This window comes from Arachis ipaensis, chromosome B09 (assembly GCF_000816755.2).
Source record: "Arachis ipaensis cultivar K30076 chromosome B09, Araip1.1, whole genome shotgun sequence".
NCBI lineage: Eukaryota > Viridiplantae > Streptophyta > Magnoliopsida > Fabales > Fabaceae > Arachis > Arachis ipaensis.
Window position 1 is genome coordinate 129,858,437 of NC_029793.2, and position 13,564 is coordinate 129,872,000.

The window sequence follows — 13,564 nt, forward strand, 5'->3', positions numbered from 1 at the left end:
CCAGAATTGTTGGCAAAGCTGGTTGATGTGGTATCCAGCTCAGGGGGTTCGAACCGGAATACCACCACTTTAGCCACGGCAGCCGGTTCTAGTTCCAGGCCTGCCGTTGCTTCTTCTTCCGTCCCTGTGTACGAGCCAGCGGTCCAACCTGTCGCCTCCCCGTCTTTTGCTGCTGATCTCAATGGCAGCGGAGGCGACGAGGCAGGATCATTTGATATTATGCCGAACGCTTTACAGGGCGTTGCACCGCTTGGCGTTGGAGACGGATTGTTGGGTGATGGAGAGGAGGATGACGTTGAGCCGGATATGATTGATGATGACAGCGCCGATGATATTGGAGCGAGTGAGCCTGCATTGGTGGCAGGTGGTTCTAGCTCTGGCACACAGCAACATCCACCACATTTTTCCTCTTTGGACTTGGATGCCATGAGGCAGGAGGGGGTTTCTGGTCACTCTGTTGGATTCGGAGCTAGAGATGCGGAAGGGACTGCTGGTCTGACAGAGTTCCAGGTTGGTCAGCAATTTCAGGATAAAGATGAGGCCCTGTTAAGTGTGAAGACTTACAGCATCCGGCGAGGGGTACAGTACAAGGTAGTGGAGTCTGATCATTGCCATTATGTGGGCAAGTGTTCTGAGTTTGGGAATGGGTGCACATGGTTGATTCGACTGAGTCTCCAGCGGCGCAAGGGCATTTGGGAGGTCAAACGGTACAATGGACCTCACACTTGTCTTGCGACCTCCATCTCGAGTGACCACAGGAGTTTGGATTATCATGTGATATCGGCGTTCATTATGCCAATGGTTAGGGCTGATGCATCCGTCAGCATCAAGGTGCTCCTAAATGCCACGGCAGCACACTTTGGGTTTAGGCTGACTTACAGGAGGGTCTGGATGGCGAAGCAGAAGGCTATTGCCCTCATCTACGGTGACTGGGATGAGTCATACAACGAGCTACCCAGGTGGGTGTTGGGAGTCCAGTTGACGATGCCTGGTACTGTTGCAATCCTACGGACGAGCCCCGTTCGAGTTGGTGGACAAGTAGACGAGTCTCAAGCTTTTTTTCACAGACTTTTCTGGACATTTCCACCGCTCATCGAGGCATTTCGTCATTGCAAGCCGCTAGTTAGCATTGACGGCACCCATCTGTATGGGAAGTACGGGGGTACTTTGCTCATCGCGATTGCACAGGACAGGAACTCCAACATTCTACCTGTTGCATTCGCACTAGTAGAGGGTGAGAATGCAGAGTCTTGGTCATTCTTTCTCTCCCACCTTCGACAGCACGTGACACCGCAGCCAGGTCTGCTGGTTATATCGGACAGGCATAACGGCATCAAGGCTGCGCTTGAGGCTCCTGACGGAGGTTGGCTACCTCCATCTGCATACCGTGCATTCTGCATTCGACACGTAGCGGCTAATTTTGCCCTTACCTTCAAGGGCAAAGACGCACGAAAGCTTCTAGTGAATGCGGCGTATGCCAAGACCGAGGTTAAGTTTGATTACTGGTTTGATATTCTACGGTCTGAAGACCCAGCGATGTGTGAGTGGGCGAACCAGATTGATTATTCCTTGTGGACTCAGTATCGTGATGAGGGACGGAGATTCGGTCACATGACGACGAATATCTCCGAGTGTGTGAACTCAATCCTGAAGGGTGTCAGAAACCTCCATGTATGCTCTCTGGTGAAGGCAACATATGGAAGGCTTGCGGAACTCTTTGTTCGCAAGGGGAGAGAGGCTGAGGCCCAGATGGGAACCGGACAACAATTCAGTCAGCACTTGGTGAAGTGTATTGAGGCCAACTTGAAGACGGCCAGGTGCTTCACGGTGACTTTGTATGACCGGGATAACTCCGAGTTCACCGTAGCAGAGACCATTCCGACGGGCTCTTTCTCATTGGGTAGCTACAGAGCATCGCTTGCCTCTCAGACATGTGACTGTGGGTACTTCCAAGCACTTCATTTCCCATGTCAGCACGCACTTGCATGTTGTGCCTACTCACGGGTGACCTGGACCTCTTATGTTCATAGCGTCTATCGGATTAGTTCGGTATTCAGTGTGTATCGGATTGGATTCACACCTCCGATCCTGGAGGGTTTCTAGCCACCATACGACGGGCCCACTGTGATACCGGACCCTAACAAGAGGCATGCGAGAGAGGGTCGTCCGAGGTCCACTAGGATACGAACGAATATGGATGAGGCGGATCCGAACCGGCCAAAGAGGTGTGGCCTCTGTCGCCAACCCGAACACACACGCCGGAGTTGCCCACAGCTAGCTGGATCGTCTCACACAGGGGGCCATTAGTAGCCATGTTCTTAGTCTTGGTACTTATGTTTTTAAGTTTTGCGTTTCGATGTTTTATTTAAGCACTCATGTAACTTGTTGAGCTTTGTGTGTTGTATTGTGCATGCTGTGCGTTAAGTAATGAATATGTTATGTTTTGCTTTGAGTCTTTCTACAAGTCTGGTGAATGCAATTTTTAATAAGTAAATCAAAATATTACATTGTGGCGTACTGCAAATGAATCTGATAGTCAATGATATAACCATTAAACAACCGTTTCCAAAGTACAACAACATGAACAAACAACAAAAGTGAAAATGGCTAAGATAACAACAAAAGTAAACATGGCCAGCATACATGAAACATGAATCATCTAAACAGATGCGATCCCGTAAAGAAACGACGGGGTACCCGTGTCCTCTGACCTCTGCGGATAAGCGGCTCCTCGTCCTCGATCTCATCCTCCTCCTCATCCGGGGCAGGCTGTGCAGGTGGCGTAGAATGGATGGGTGCCATAGACGGCCTGGCAACTGAATTTGATGCAGCAGTGTAGGCGGAGGGTGGGGTACCTCCCAAACCAAAATTGTCGGCAACAGATGTCGTAGGAGGCTCGTTCAGATCGACATCTAAAGGTGCCTGCGTGCCGGAGGTCTGACCACGTCTCCGGGCTGACATGTCCTCCTGCATGATGGTGGTAATCTCCTCTAAAAACTGCTGACCCCCGAAGTCCGCATCAAGCGTATCTGAGGCAAGGAAGTCTGACTACTGTGATCCCGGAATAACCCATGGGGGTACCCTCCTGCTGAGGCTGGTCATAGGCGGGTACACCAACGAAGTAATCTCCAAGAGGCCCCGACCCGAGTCGAGCGTCACCAGGGTCAGCCCCGTCACCCATACCTGACCCATACCACTCACCTCCATGTCCGCCATCGTGGGTACTAACACCAGCAACTGCTACTGCCCCTGCACCATCCCTGCCCACGGGCCCATGCTGATCGTCGTCATCGTCGTCATGGTCACGACCAGGGTGCTCCGCCGCACCACGCCCTCTCCGTCTCCCTCGCTGGCCTCGTCTTCCACCTCCAGCGGGACCCGCATCATCATCATCGTCCATAGCATGCTCAAGCCATCTCCAGTCACGCTGGCTCCGTCGTGTCCCCACACGAGCTCTCCTCTCAACCCGCCGTTTGTCCGGCACGTCCTCAGGACGATCCATGTCAGGAACTCGCCCAGCACCCCGCTGTGAGGCCTCAACTGGAATAGGAACGGCTCTCGGATCCCCCAAGTGCATATCCGGAGACAAGAACCTCTTTCCATGCTGACTCCACCACTCGAGGAACTCATGCGACGGTCCAGGGTCGGCAACAACATCGAACCTCAGCACGGTCTCCGCACGGTCGTCCCAATATAGATGCCACTTCTACAAATGGTATGGGAACTATCGATCACCGCCTCTGCCGTCCTTCGACATCAGAAAGTCGATGTTCAGGGCGGGGTTCGGACGGGGCTGCACCCCTCCGAACTGCGGAAGAATCCTATCTATCTGATGCCACTCTATGACGGTAAAGTAGATCAGCGACGTCACAGACCACCACAACACCATATGCCGGGGCTCCAAAGCCTCTGGATGCACAACCTGAAGTACGTCGGGGCTGCTGTACAGCATCCAGATAAACTACACGGAGAACTCCCCAATGTCAGGGCAACTCATGGACCCAACTCATAAAGTGTGGTTAGATAGAGAAACTTATTAAGTAGCGTACTAACCTCCCTGTCCTGTAACCGGTCTATCCTCAGCCTCCACATCTGCACTCTAGGACCCTTCTCGCTACCGGAAGGGTTGTACCCGGACCACCTGCACCATACAAGTGTCTTATGGCTAGTTAAATACTTAAATGTGTATTTAGGGTTTGTAATACATTATTAATGAACATGAAGTTATGCATATTAAATTGAAATAGAGAAGGCATGAGTAGAGTACCTTGAGGCCAATGGCCAGCTGAACGTCTCATACCCTGCAGGCCTAAACCGAGGAAATCGCCAGAAGATCCAAGACTGAAGTAGCTGAAGTGGGCCCACTAACTTGACCACATGTCTGTTCGCAACTCGGCACATGCACCGGTACAACCATGCCAGTGCTGCAGAACCCCAGCTGTAGGTATCCATCTCCTCCAGCCTAGCTACGTAGGGAAGCCATCTGATGTGAATGCGGTTGCCAGACTTGTCCGCAAACAGCTGCGTACCCAACAACATCATGATGTACGCACGGGCATATCGCCGCACAGTCTCGTCATCGGCTCCCTCGGGGCACTCACCAAAAGTCTCCTGGAACCAACTGCAGTTCATTGCGTACTTCTGAACCTGGCTGGGAGGAGGAATCACTCCAAGCAACTCCTAGAACCACACCCAGGCTGGACGGCCACCCTGGATGTATATCTGGAATTCTGATAGGCAGCCGCTCACGTAACGCCCGTCCACTGGCAAACCCAACTGGTATGCCATGTCCTGGAGTGTGATCGTGCACTCTCCGAACGGCATATGAAACGTGTGCGTCTCCGGACGCCATCGCTCGACAAATGCACTGACAAGGGCCTCGTCTAAACGGAACCATCTATCGTTCAGCCTTGCAAGATGGTATAGTCCGGCCATCTGCAAGTATGGAACGTATGTGTCATCGAGTCGCATGCCCTGCTGCCGCCGCATGCTCCTGATGCATCACTGAGGCTGCGCATGAAATGCACCGCATTGTTAGAACCAGCTTCATAACCAATGACAAACATAACCAACACGATAAATCATCAACAAAACATCATACTAAATAAAACCGCATAAAAATACATGAACGAGAACCACATGCAAAACAAACCCATATACCACACAACTAAACCAATAACATAAAACAGCTTAAGTAGAACCACTAACATAAAACAGCTTAACTAAAACCATTAACATAAAACAGCTAACATAAAACAACTAACACAAACCACTAACATAAAACAACTAACAGAAACCACTAACATAAAACAACTAACATAAACCACCAACATAAAAAACCAACATAAACCACTAACATAAAAGAGCTAACATAAAACAACTAAAACAAACCACTAACATAAACCACTAATATAAACCACCTAGATAAACCACCAACTAAACCACCATCTAACCCGCATGCAAATCCTCTCAACTAAACCACCAGCAATACCACTACGATTTAACGCTAACCTAAACCGCCACTAAAACCGCATGCAAAACCACTAAGTTACATATACCGCTACCACGAAGTTTTTTCTGTACTAACCTCCTCGTTGATGACCCCGGCTATATGAGCAACTCCGTCCAAGCGATATAACCGTGCCGGATCGTCCCCCTATCAGCAGAGTATTCCGTTCAGGTCTTCATCGTAGAGAATTTGGGTCGTTTTCTCTTGGATTTGGTGGGGTAGGGGAAAGGAAGAATAGTTCGAATGAGGCTGATTCGAACTCCTTATATAGCCGAGTCACTAGTAATTCGAACCAGGTCGGTTCGAATTATTAAGGAGCCACGAGAAGGGTAATTCGAACCAGGTTGGTTCGAATTACATGGTTTGCTATATTAGGCATAATTCGAACTAGCCTTGTTCAAATTATGTGGAGCTTGAGTTCGAACCACATTGGTTTGAATTACGTTCAACTTTTTCTTCTCCTAATTCGAACTATGTTGGTTCGATTTACTAAGGAATGTAGTTCGAACCAGGCTGGTTCGAATTACATAAAAATAGGCATTGGCTCATTGCTGAAACGATTTTGCTTTTGGCTTATTTACGTAATGCGAAACTTCCCTTGGCTTATTAGGATTTCTTACCCCAATAAATATGGAGATTGAGGGATGGTGATGGAGAGTGGCTATACAAGGCTAAGAAAATCGGTGAACAAGTTCAATAATATTTTTTCACTCTCTTTAAGAAAGGTAATTCAATAAATCCCGATGCTTTCTTAAAGAATGTTGAGAATAAAATTTCTACTAGCATGAATAGAAACTTGCATAGACTAGTCACAGATGATGAAATAAAGAAAGCTATCTTTTTTATTTCTGCTGAGGTAGCCCCTGGAGATGATGGCTTTTCAGCCAATTTTTTTTAACATTTTTAGGGGATTATTAATCAATAGGTGAAGGCGACAATAAAAAACTTCTCTTCGGGAGGGCGAATGCTTCAAAGTTTTAATTATACACAAATACGCCTTATTCTAAAAGTAAACAATCTTCCATGACACAAATTCGGCATATATCTCTCGGAACCATTTTTTACAAAATTATCTCTATGGTAATTGTACATAAAATGCAGCCGCTTATGACAAAGATTATCAGTTAAAATTAAAGTGCATTTATTCAAGGCAGACTTATTAATGATAACATATTGATAGTTCAGGAATGTATATACTTTCTCAAGAATAAATTGTATGGTGACTTTGAACTAGCTATGAAGTTAGATATGACATAGCTGAATATGAGCAAGGCTTACAATAGGTTGGAATGAAATTACCTATGGTACATGACGAAAAAGTTAGGCTTTGGAAGCAGATGGATAAGTTGGATAAAGGAGTGTGTTTCAATAGTTTTGTATTCTGTTATTATTGTGAAGGACAATCCATGGACTACTTTCAACATACCAGAAGGTTCCGTCAAAAAGATCCTCTTTCACCCTAGTTTTTCCTTATTTGTGGGAAAGGTTTATCCCATCTACTCCACAAAGAAAAACAGGATAATAGGTCTTATTGTTTGAGAGAAGGTTACAAAAAAATTACAATACTAAAAATGGTCTTTGTTGTCAATCAATAGAAAAGAAGTCCTAATCGAAACAATAGCTTCAGTCATTCCTATATATACTTTCGACTGTTTCAAATTGCCGGATACTCTAATTGATGACTTACATAGGCTAATGATGTAATTTTGGTGGGGACAAAAAGAAAATGAGCGAAGGATGCAATGGATAAGTTGGGATATTATGTGTAGGCTGAAGAAGGTGGGTGGACTAGGCTTTTAGGATCTCAAAGCTTTTAACATTGCAATGTTAGCAAAGCAAGAGTGGAGGCTCATTACTAGATAACATTCCCTTCTCTACAAGGTCTATAAAAGCAAATATTTTAAATATTCATCTTTTATGAAAGCAGAACATGGTATTAATCCATCATGGGCATGGAAGAATCTTCTAGAGGTAGAAATGTTTTAGAGAAGGGGCTCAAATGAAAAATTGGAAAGGGTGACTATATTCGAATCTGAGAGNTTCTACACTTATTTGGGTTAAAAAAACTAATTGCTAAGGACGACAAATGGTATCAACAAATTATTAGCCAAAATTTTAGTAATTATAGTATAGCTAGAGTTTTAGCAAATTATTAGCCAGAATTTTAGCAACAAGTGACGAAAGTGTGTGTCACCGTAACTTGAATTTCATTAATTATAGTATTCAAACTTTAAAATTTGTTAGATCACTAATAGTTAGTTTTTTATCCTCTGTATATAGTAGCTAGAGTTTGTTACATTTTAATCATAGTCAGTTATCTAGATTAACTCTAGTATAGCTTAACCATAATTAGATGTATTTTATATAAACTCATTTTGCAATATTGAATATTTTTGAAATCAATCATTTTAACCTAGTAATGGAATTCCATTTTTTCCAAATTCTCATCTCTCCTCCTCTTATTTCTATTCCTTATTTTTGTTCCTTTTTACTCTCTCACCGATTCTTCTTTCCACATGGTGCGATGAGTGTGGAGGTGACAAAATTTGCGTTCTCCCTAAGATGCAAAGAGATTTGAGTTTTAATTTTGGTTTTCGTATTTGAGCAAGCATACATCAATGGCTGCTCCATGGGATGAATTGATTGATCAAATGATCGGTGAAAATTAAGCAAATCGAGGTTTCTCACTGACTGACATGGAGAATTTTGCATGGATGATGGCACAATTCTCACTTACTTTCTCAGCATATCAGGCACAGTTCACACGCACAGCAACAAATCTTGGTCAGGACCCATCAAACCCTTTCTTCCTGCATCATGCTAAAATTTCAGGTATATCTGGTGCACAAATCCCCACGCTTCGTACAACTGAACCAGCAAGTGCACTGGATCATCCAAATAATACCTGAGTGAGTCAAGGTCGATCCTACGAGGATTGTGGTTTGAAGCAAGCTATGATTATCTTGCAGATCTTAGTCAGGTGAATAGAAGATGTTGGTATGTTTGTGATTGCATAAAAGAAAATAAAGAAAAAGGGTAATCAGAACTCAGAAGTAGTGTAAACTATGATAGGAAGGTAGTTAAGGCTTGGAAATGCTTTGTCCTTCTGGATTAACTCTGTTCTTACTGTCTTCTTCAATTGTAAATGATTTCTTCTATGGCAGGCTGTATATGATTGACACTGGTTTGAGCAGCCACCAACACTCCTCCAGATCTAAACCCCAGGATTAGTGCGGATCCAGTCTGATTGAAGGTGAAGCTCCTGCAGTTCATTCTCTTTTGTGATCCTACTCAAAACACCACAGACAAGGTCGAATCTTCCAGATCAGAGGATGTTGCGCCTTTGGGCTCTAGCTTCTACCACAGAGACCTTAATCTCTCCATACTTCGGCTGAACTGGTGTCTCGAGAAGTCCCCAACGAAGTCATGGATTAGCCGTCTAAGAGATGTATAATCAAGCTGGCGGTTCATCATTGTTCGATGAAAGACTCACTCTGAACCCATGTAAAATGTGATAACCTTATGGCAGTTCAATCGCATTCATATTAATGAAGAATGAAGATACATCTTAGAATAGAGAATCAAACACGAATTGAGAAAGAATAGTAATACTTTTATTAATCCATAAAACTCAGCAGGACTCCTCTCTTCAACCTAGGAGGTTTAGAAACTTATACTGATAGAAAATACAAGGTGAAAAACGTGTAAAGTGTCAAAAGGTGGTAGAAGATCCTAAACAAGGTTGATCTTCTCCTTTAAATACTAAATTAATGACTAGTAAGGGTAAAACAATCTTTTTAGTGCTAAAATCCACTTCTGGGACCCACTTGGTGAGTGTTTGGGCTGAGCTTTGATGAGATCCACGTGTTAGGAGGCCTCTAGGGTGTTGAACGCTGGCTAGGGGTCCTTTTGGGCATTGGACGCTGGTTTCTTCTCCTTTGGGTGCTGGACGCCAGAATAGGGCAGGAGGCTGGCGTTGAACGCCAGTTTTGGGCCTTCAATTCTGAAACAAAGTATAAACTATTATACATTGCTGGAAAACTTCTGGATGTTAACTTTTCATAGCCGTTGAGAACGCTCCATTTGGACTTCTGTATGTCCAGAAAAGCTCTTTTGAATACAAGGAGGTCATATTCGAACAGCATCTATAGTGCTTTCTCTACCTTTGAATCAGACTTTTGCTCTAGCTCCTCAATTTCAGCCAGAAAATACCTGAAATTGCATAAAAATACACAAACTCAAAGTAGAATCCAAAAATGTGAATTTTGCACTAAAAACTATATGAAAATGATGCCAAAAAGCATATAAAATATCCGCTCATCAATATCCCTAGCTACTACACCTTTAACCACTCAGAACTATCACACTTGGGCTAGATCTGTGCTGATTTTTCTAAGAACAAAAAATAAAGTCAGATTTGTAGACGGTACACTACCCAAACCTGATAAGACGGATTCTAACTTTGAGGCATGGGATAGATGCAACAATTTTGTGTTATCTTCGTTACACGTATCATTAAATCCAAAGATACTTAGCAGTGTAATATGGTGTAACAATGCTTATGAACTCTGGGAAAGATTTAAAACACATATTTTACCAAGGAGACTTATTCAGAATTGTAGAGCTGGAAGAGGAATTGTTCTATAATAAACAAGGAGATTTTAGTATTACTGCATACTATACTAAATAGAAAGGAATTTGGAAAGAACTCGATGAGTTTAGACCTATCCCAATCCGTGAATGTGAAGAGCAATGCAGGTGTAGTTTGACAGTGATGAGATAATATAGGAGACAAACACTTGCCGTTCGGTTCCTAAGAGGTCTTAATGATATGTATTCTGAAGTACGATCCCAAATTATGTTGATGAAACCATTTCCAAACGCAAGCACAATTTTTTCACTTCTTCTCCAACTAGAGAGACAATTGAATCAGGTTAGGTCTCAGAGCCCAGAGAGTTGGTTAATGCTGTCAACAGTATAAGTAATTTGCACAACTTATCTCATAATGGAGGTCGAGATAGAAATTCAATACTTTAAAGTTTTTAGATGCCTAGCGTTTGTATCTACTCTTGTATCTCACAGGAAGAAATTAGATGTAAAGGCTAGGAAATGTATTTTCTTAGGTATAAAATCTGGCACAAAAGGTTATATTTTATTTGATTTAAACACACACAAAATATTTATTTCAAGAAATGTAGAATTTTATGAAGCTCATTTTCCGTTTCATAAATCAAATTCTTGTATTGAAAAACAACCGTCCATGCCATTTCAAAAGTTCAGTAATTTTGATGACATATGCATCATTCAACCTCCCATTGCTACTAATCTTCACAATTCCAATGCATCCAATTCTGCTGTAATACCTATCTCCAATACATAACCTGCATCTATTTTTGTCTCTGCATTGCATTCAACAGTAGATTCTCAGGTCACTATACAGCCCAATACTACTCCTACACAAAACCTTAGAAGATCCCAATAAGAAAGACACCAACCTGCCTATCTCAAAGACTTTTATTGTTTACAGCTCCCCACAATTGTAGCTTCATCATCTTCCTCCAAGAAAACTCATCTTATCTCCAATTTTGTGTGCTATGATAGTCTATCAGATTCTCACAAGGCATTCTCTCTAGCCATCTCCACACACATAGAACCAAGGACTTATGAGTAGGCTATTCTTCAAGATTGTTGAAAATAAGCCATTACTATTGAGTTGAAGGCTCTTGAGAAGAATAAGAGATGGGCTCTTACTTTTTTCCCTCGCGGGAAGAAAGCAATTGGGTGCAAGTGGATTTTCAAAATCAAGTATAACCCGAATGGTTCCATTGAGAGACATAAAGCTCGTTTGGTGGCGACGGGTTTCAATCAAACTGCCGGCTTTGATTATTTTGATACGTTTAGCCCTGTCATCAAAATGACCACTCTACGCATTCTCTCAGCCATTACCGCAAAACAAAACTGGTTCCTTCACCAATTAAATATTAATACAGCTTTCCTACACGGTGATCTTGTTGAAGACGTTTATATGATATCTCCCCCTGGGTTGAAGGTAGCTCCTAATACAATATGCAAGCTTTAAAAGAGTCTCTATAGATTCAAACAGACCAGAAGACAATGGAATAGTAAGCTCTGCTCCACACTCACTCAATCTGGTTATCATCAGTCACCACATGATCATTCTCTATTCACCAAGTCTTCTAATGGCGGTTTTATAGTCATTCTTATCTATATGAATGACTTAGTTCTTTTTTGCAATAATTTTATTGAGATTGGGCGAGTTAAATAGCTACTTGATGATCATTTTAGCATTAAAGATCTTGGAAAATCAAAATTCTTCCTTAGGATGGAAATGGCCAGAAGCGCCACTGGAATTTCTTTGTATCAACATAAGTACACACTCGATTTACTTGAAAAGTTTGCTCTCTTGGATGCCAAACCAGCCTCTACTCCTATTGATTATTCGAAGTCACTTTCCAAAACCTCAAGTACTACACTATCCGATCTCACTCCCTATCAAAGGTTGATTGGTCAATTGATTTATTTGACCAACACAAGACCTGACATTTACTTCGCCTTCAGCAAATTAAGTCAATACCTTGATTGTGTCACAGATGCACATTTCACAGCAGGACTTCACATGCTTCACTACTTGAAGGGGTCTCCATCCACTGCTCTTTTATTTAATTGCTCGAGTGATTTGAAATTGCATGATTATTCTGTTTCTGACTGAGGAATATGTCCTAATTCCCGTTGATCGATTTTCGGATATTGTTTCTTCCTTGGCTCTTTTCTTATCAGTTGGAAAAGTAAGAAGTAGACAACGGTTGCTCGTTCCTCAGCCGAGACTGAATATCGAGCTTTAGCCGTCGCAACTTGTGAAGGTGCTGGCTTCGATACATTCTTGGTGATTTTGGTCTCAAATATCAGCTTCTTTTTACTCTCTTCTGCGACAGTCAATCTGCCCTCCACATTGCAGCAAATGCGGTGTTTTATGAACTAACAAAACACATTGAAATTGATTGTCATACGGTTCGAGATCAAACTCAAAATGGGACTTTAAAGCTGCACCATGTTTCCTTCTCACACCAAGTGGCCAATATGTTCACCAAAGCTTTGGCCCCTGCTTCATTCACTATATTCCATTCCAAGCTTGGAATGATCAATTTTAACATTTCAAGTTTGAGGGAGAGTGTCATTACTTGAATTTTATTAATTATAGTATTCAAACTTGAAAATTTATTAGATCACTATTAGTTAATTTTTTACCCTCTGTATATAGTAGCTAGAGTTTATTACATTTTAACTATAGTCAGTTACCTAGATTAACTCTAGTATAGCTTAACCACAGTTAGATGTATTGTACATAAACTCATTTTGTTGTATTGAATATTTTTGAAATTAATCATTTTAACCTAATACTGAAATTCTATTTTTCCCAATTTCTCGTCTCTCCTCCTCTTATTTCTATTCCTTATTTTTGTTCCTTTGCACACTCTCACCAGTTTTTCTTTCCACAGTGTGCCCAAGGTGTCAACAATAGCCAGAAACAATAGTTCATTGTCTCTTCGATTGCCCCTCATCTACTACGATCTGGGCCAAGTTTGGACAACAATTCATTCCACCAAGTCATCAACAACAACTTCCATGATAATGGTTAGAAGCAAGTTTTCAGTCAATTAGAACAAAACTCCTAAACAAATAGTGGATGAATCAATTCATTTTCACATACTGGAGAATTTGGTTAACAACAAATCTATAAGTATTTGAAAGAAAGGTGCTTATTCTTGAAAACATTCTAGCTCAAACAAGCTCTATGATAACTGAGTTCACCAATTTATCTTCTTTCCCATATTTATTTTAATGCTTTTTTTTTTTGTAATGTACTTGTTTCTAGTTGTCTTTAAGATGTTTTTGGAATAATTCTAATTTTTTTTATATTGTTGTCTAATCATGAATCACTCATTACTTTTTCGATGAAATAAAATATCAACCTATCTTTGTTTAAAAAATAACATTTGAAAGAAAAAAAAAGTATATAATTTAAATTGTATAAAA

At 42.1% G+C, this 13,564-nt stretch overlaps 1 protein-coding gene across 1 annotated transcript; it reads right to left on the bottom strand.

Annotated features, from left to right (window-relative positions):
* LOC107615966 (protein MAIN-LIKE 1-like) lies at positions 3,425 to 4,909 on the bottom strand. The gene is made up of 3 exons (XM_016317975.2): positions 4,268 to 4,909; positions 4,054 to 4,141; positions 3,425 to 3,961 (listed from the first exon to the last, which is right to left on the bottom strand). Exons 1-3 carry the CDS (start codon positions 4,630 to 4,632, stop codon positions 3,725 to 3,727), a joined length of 690 nt encoding a protein of 229 aa, XP_016173461.1. The 5' UTR covers positions 4,633 to 4,909; the 3' UTR covers positions 3,425 to 3,724.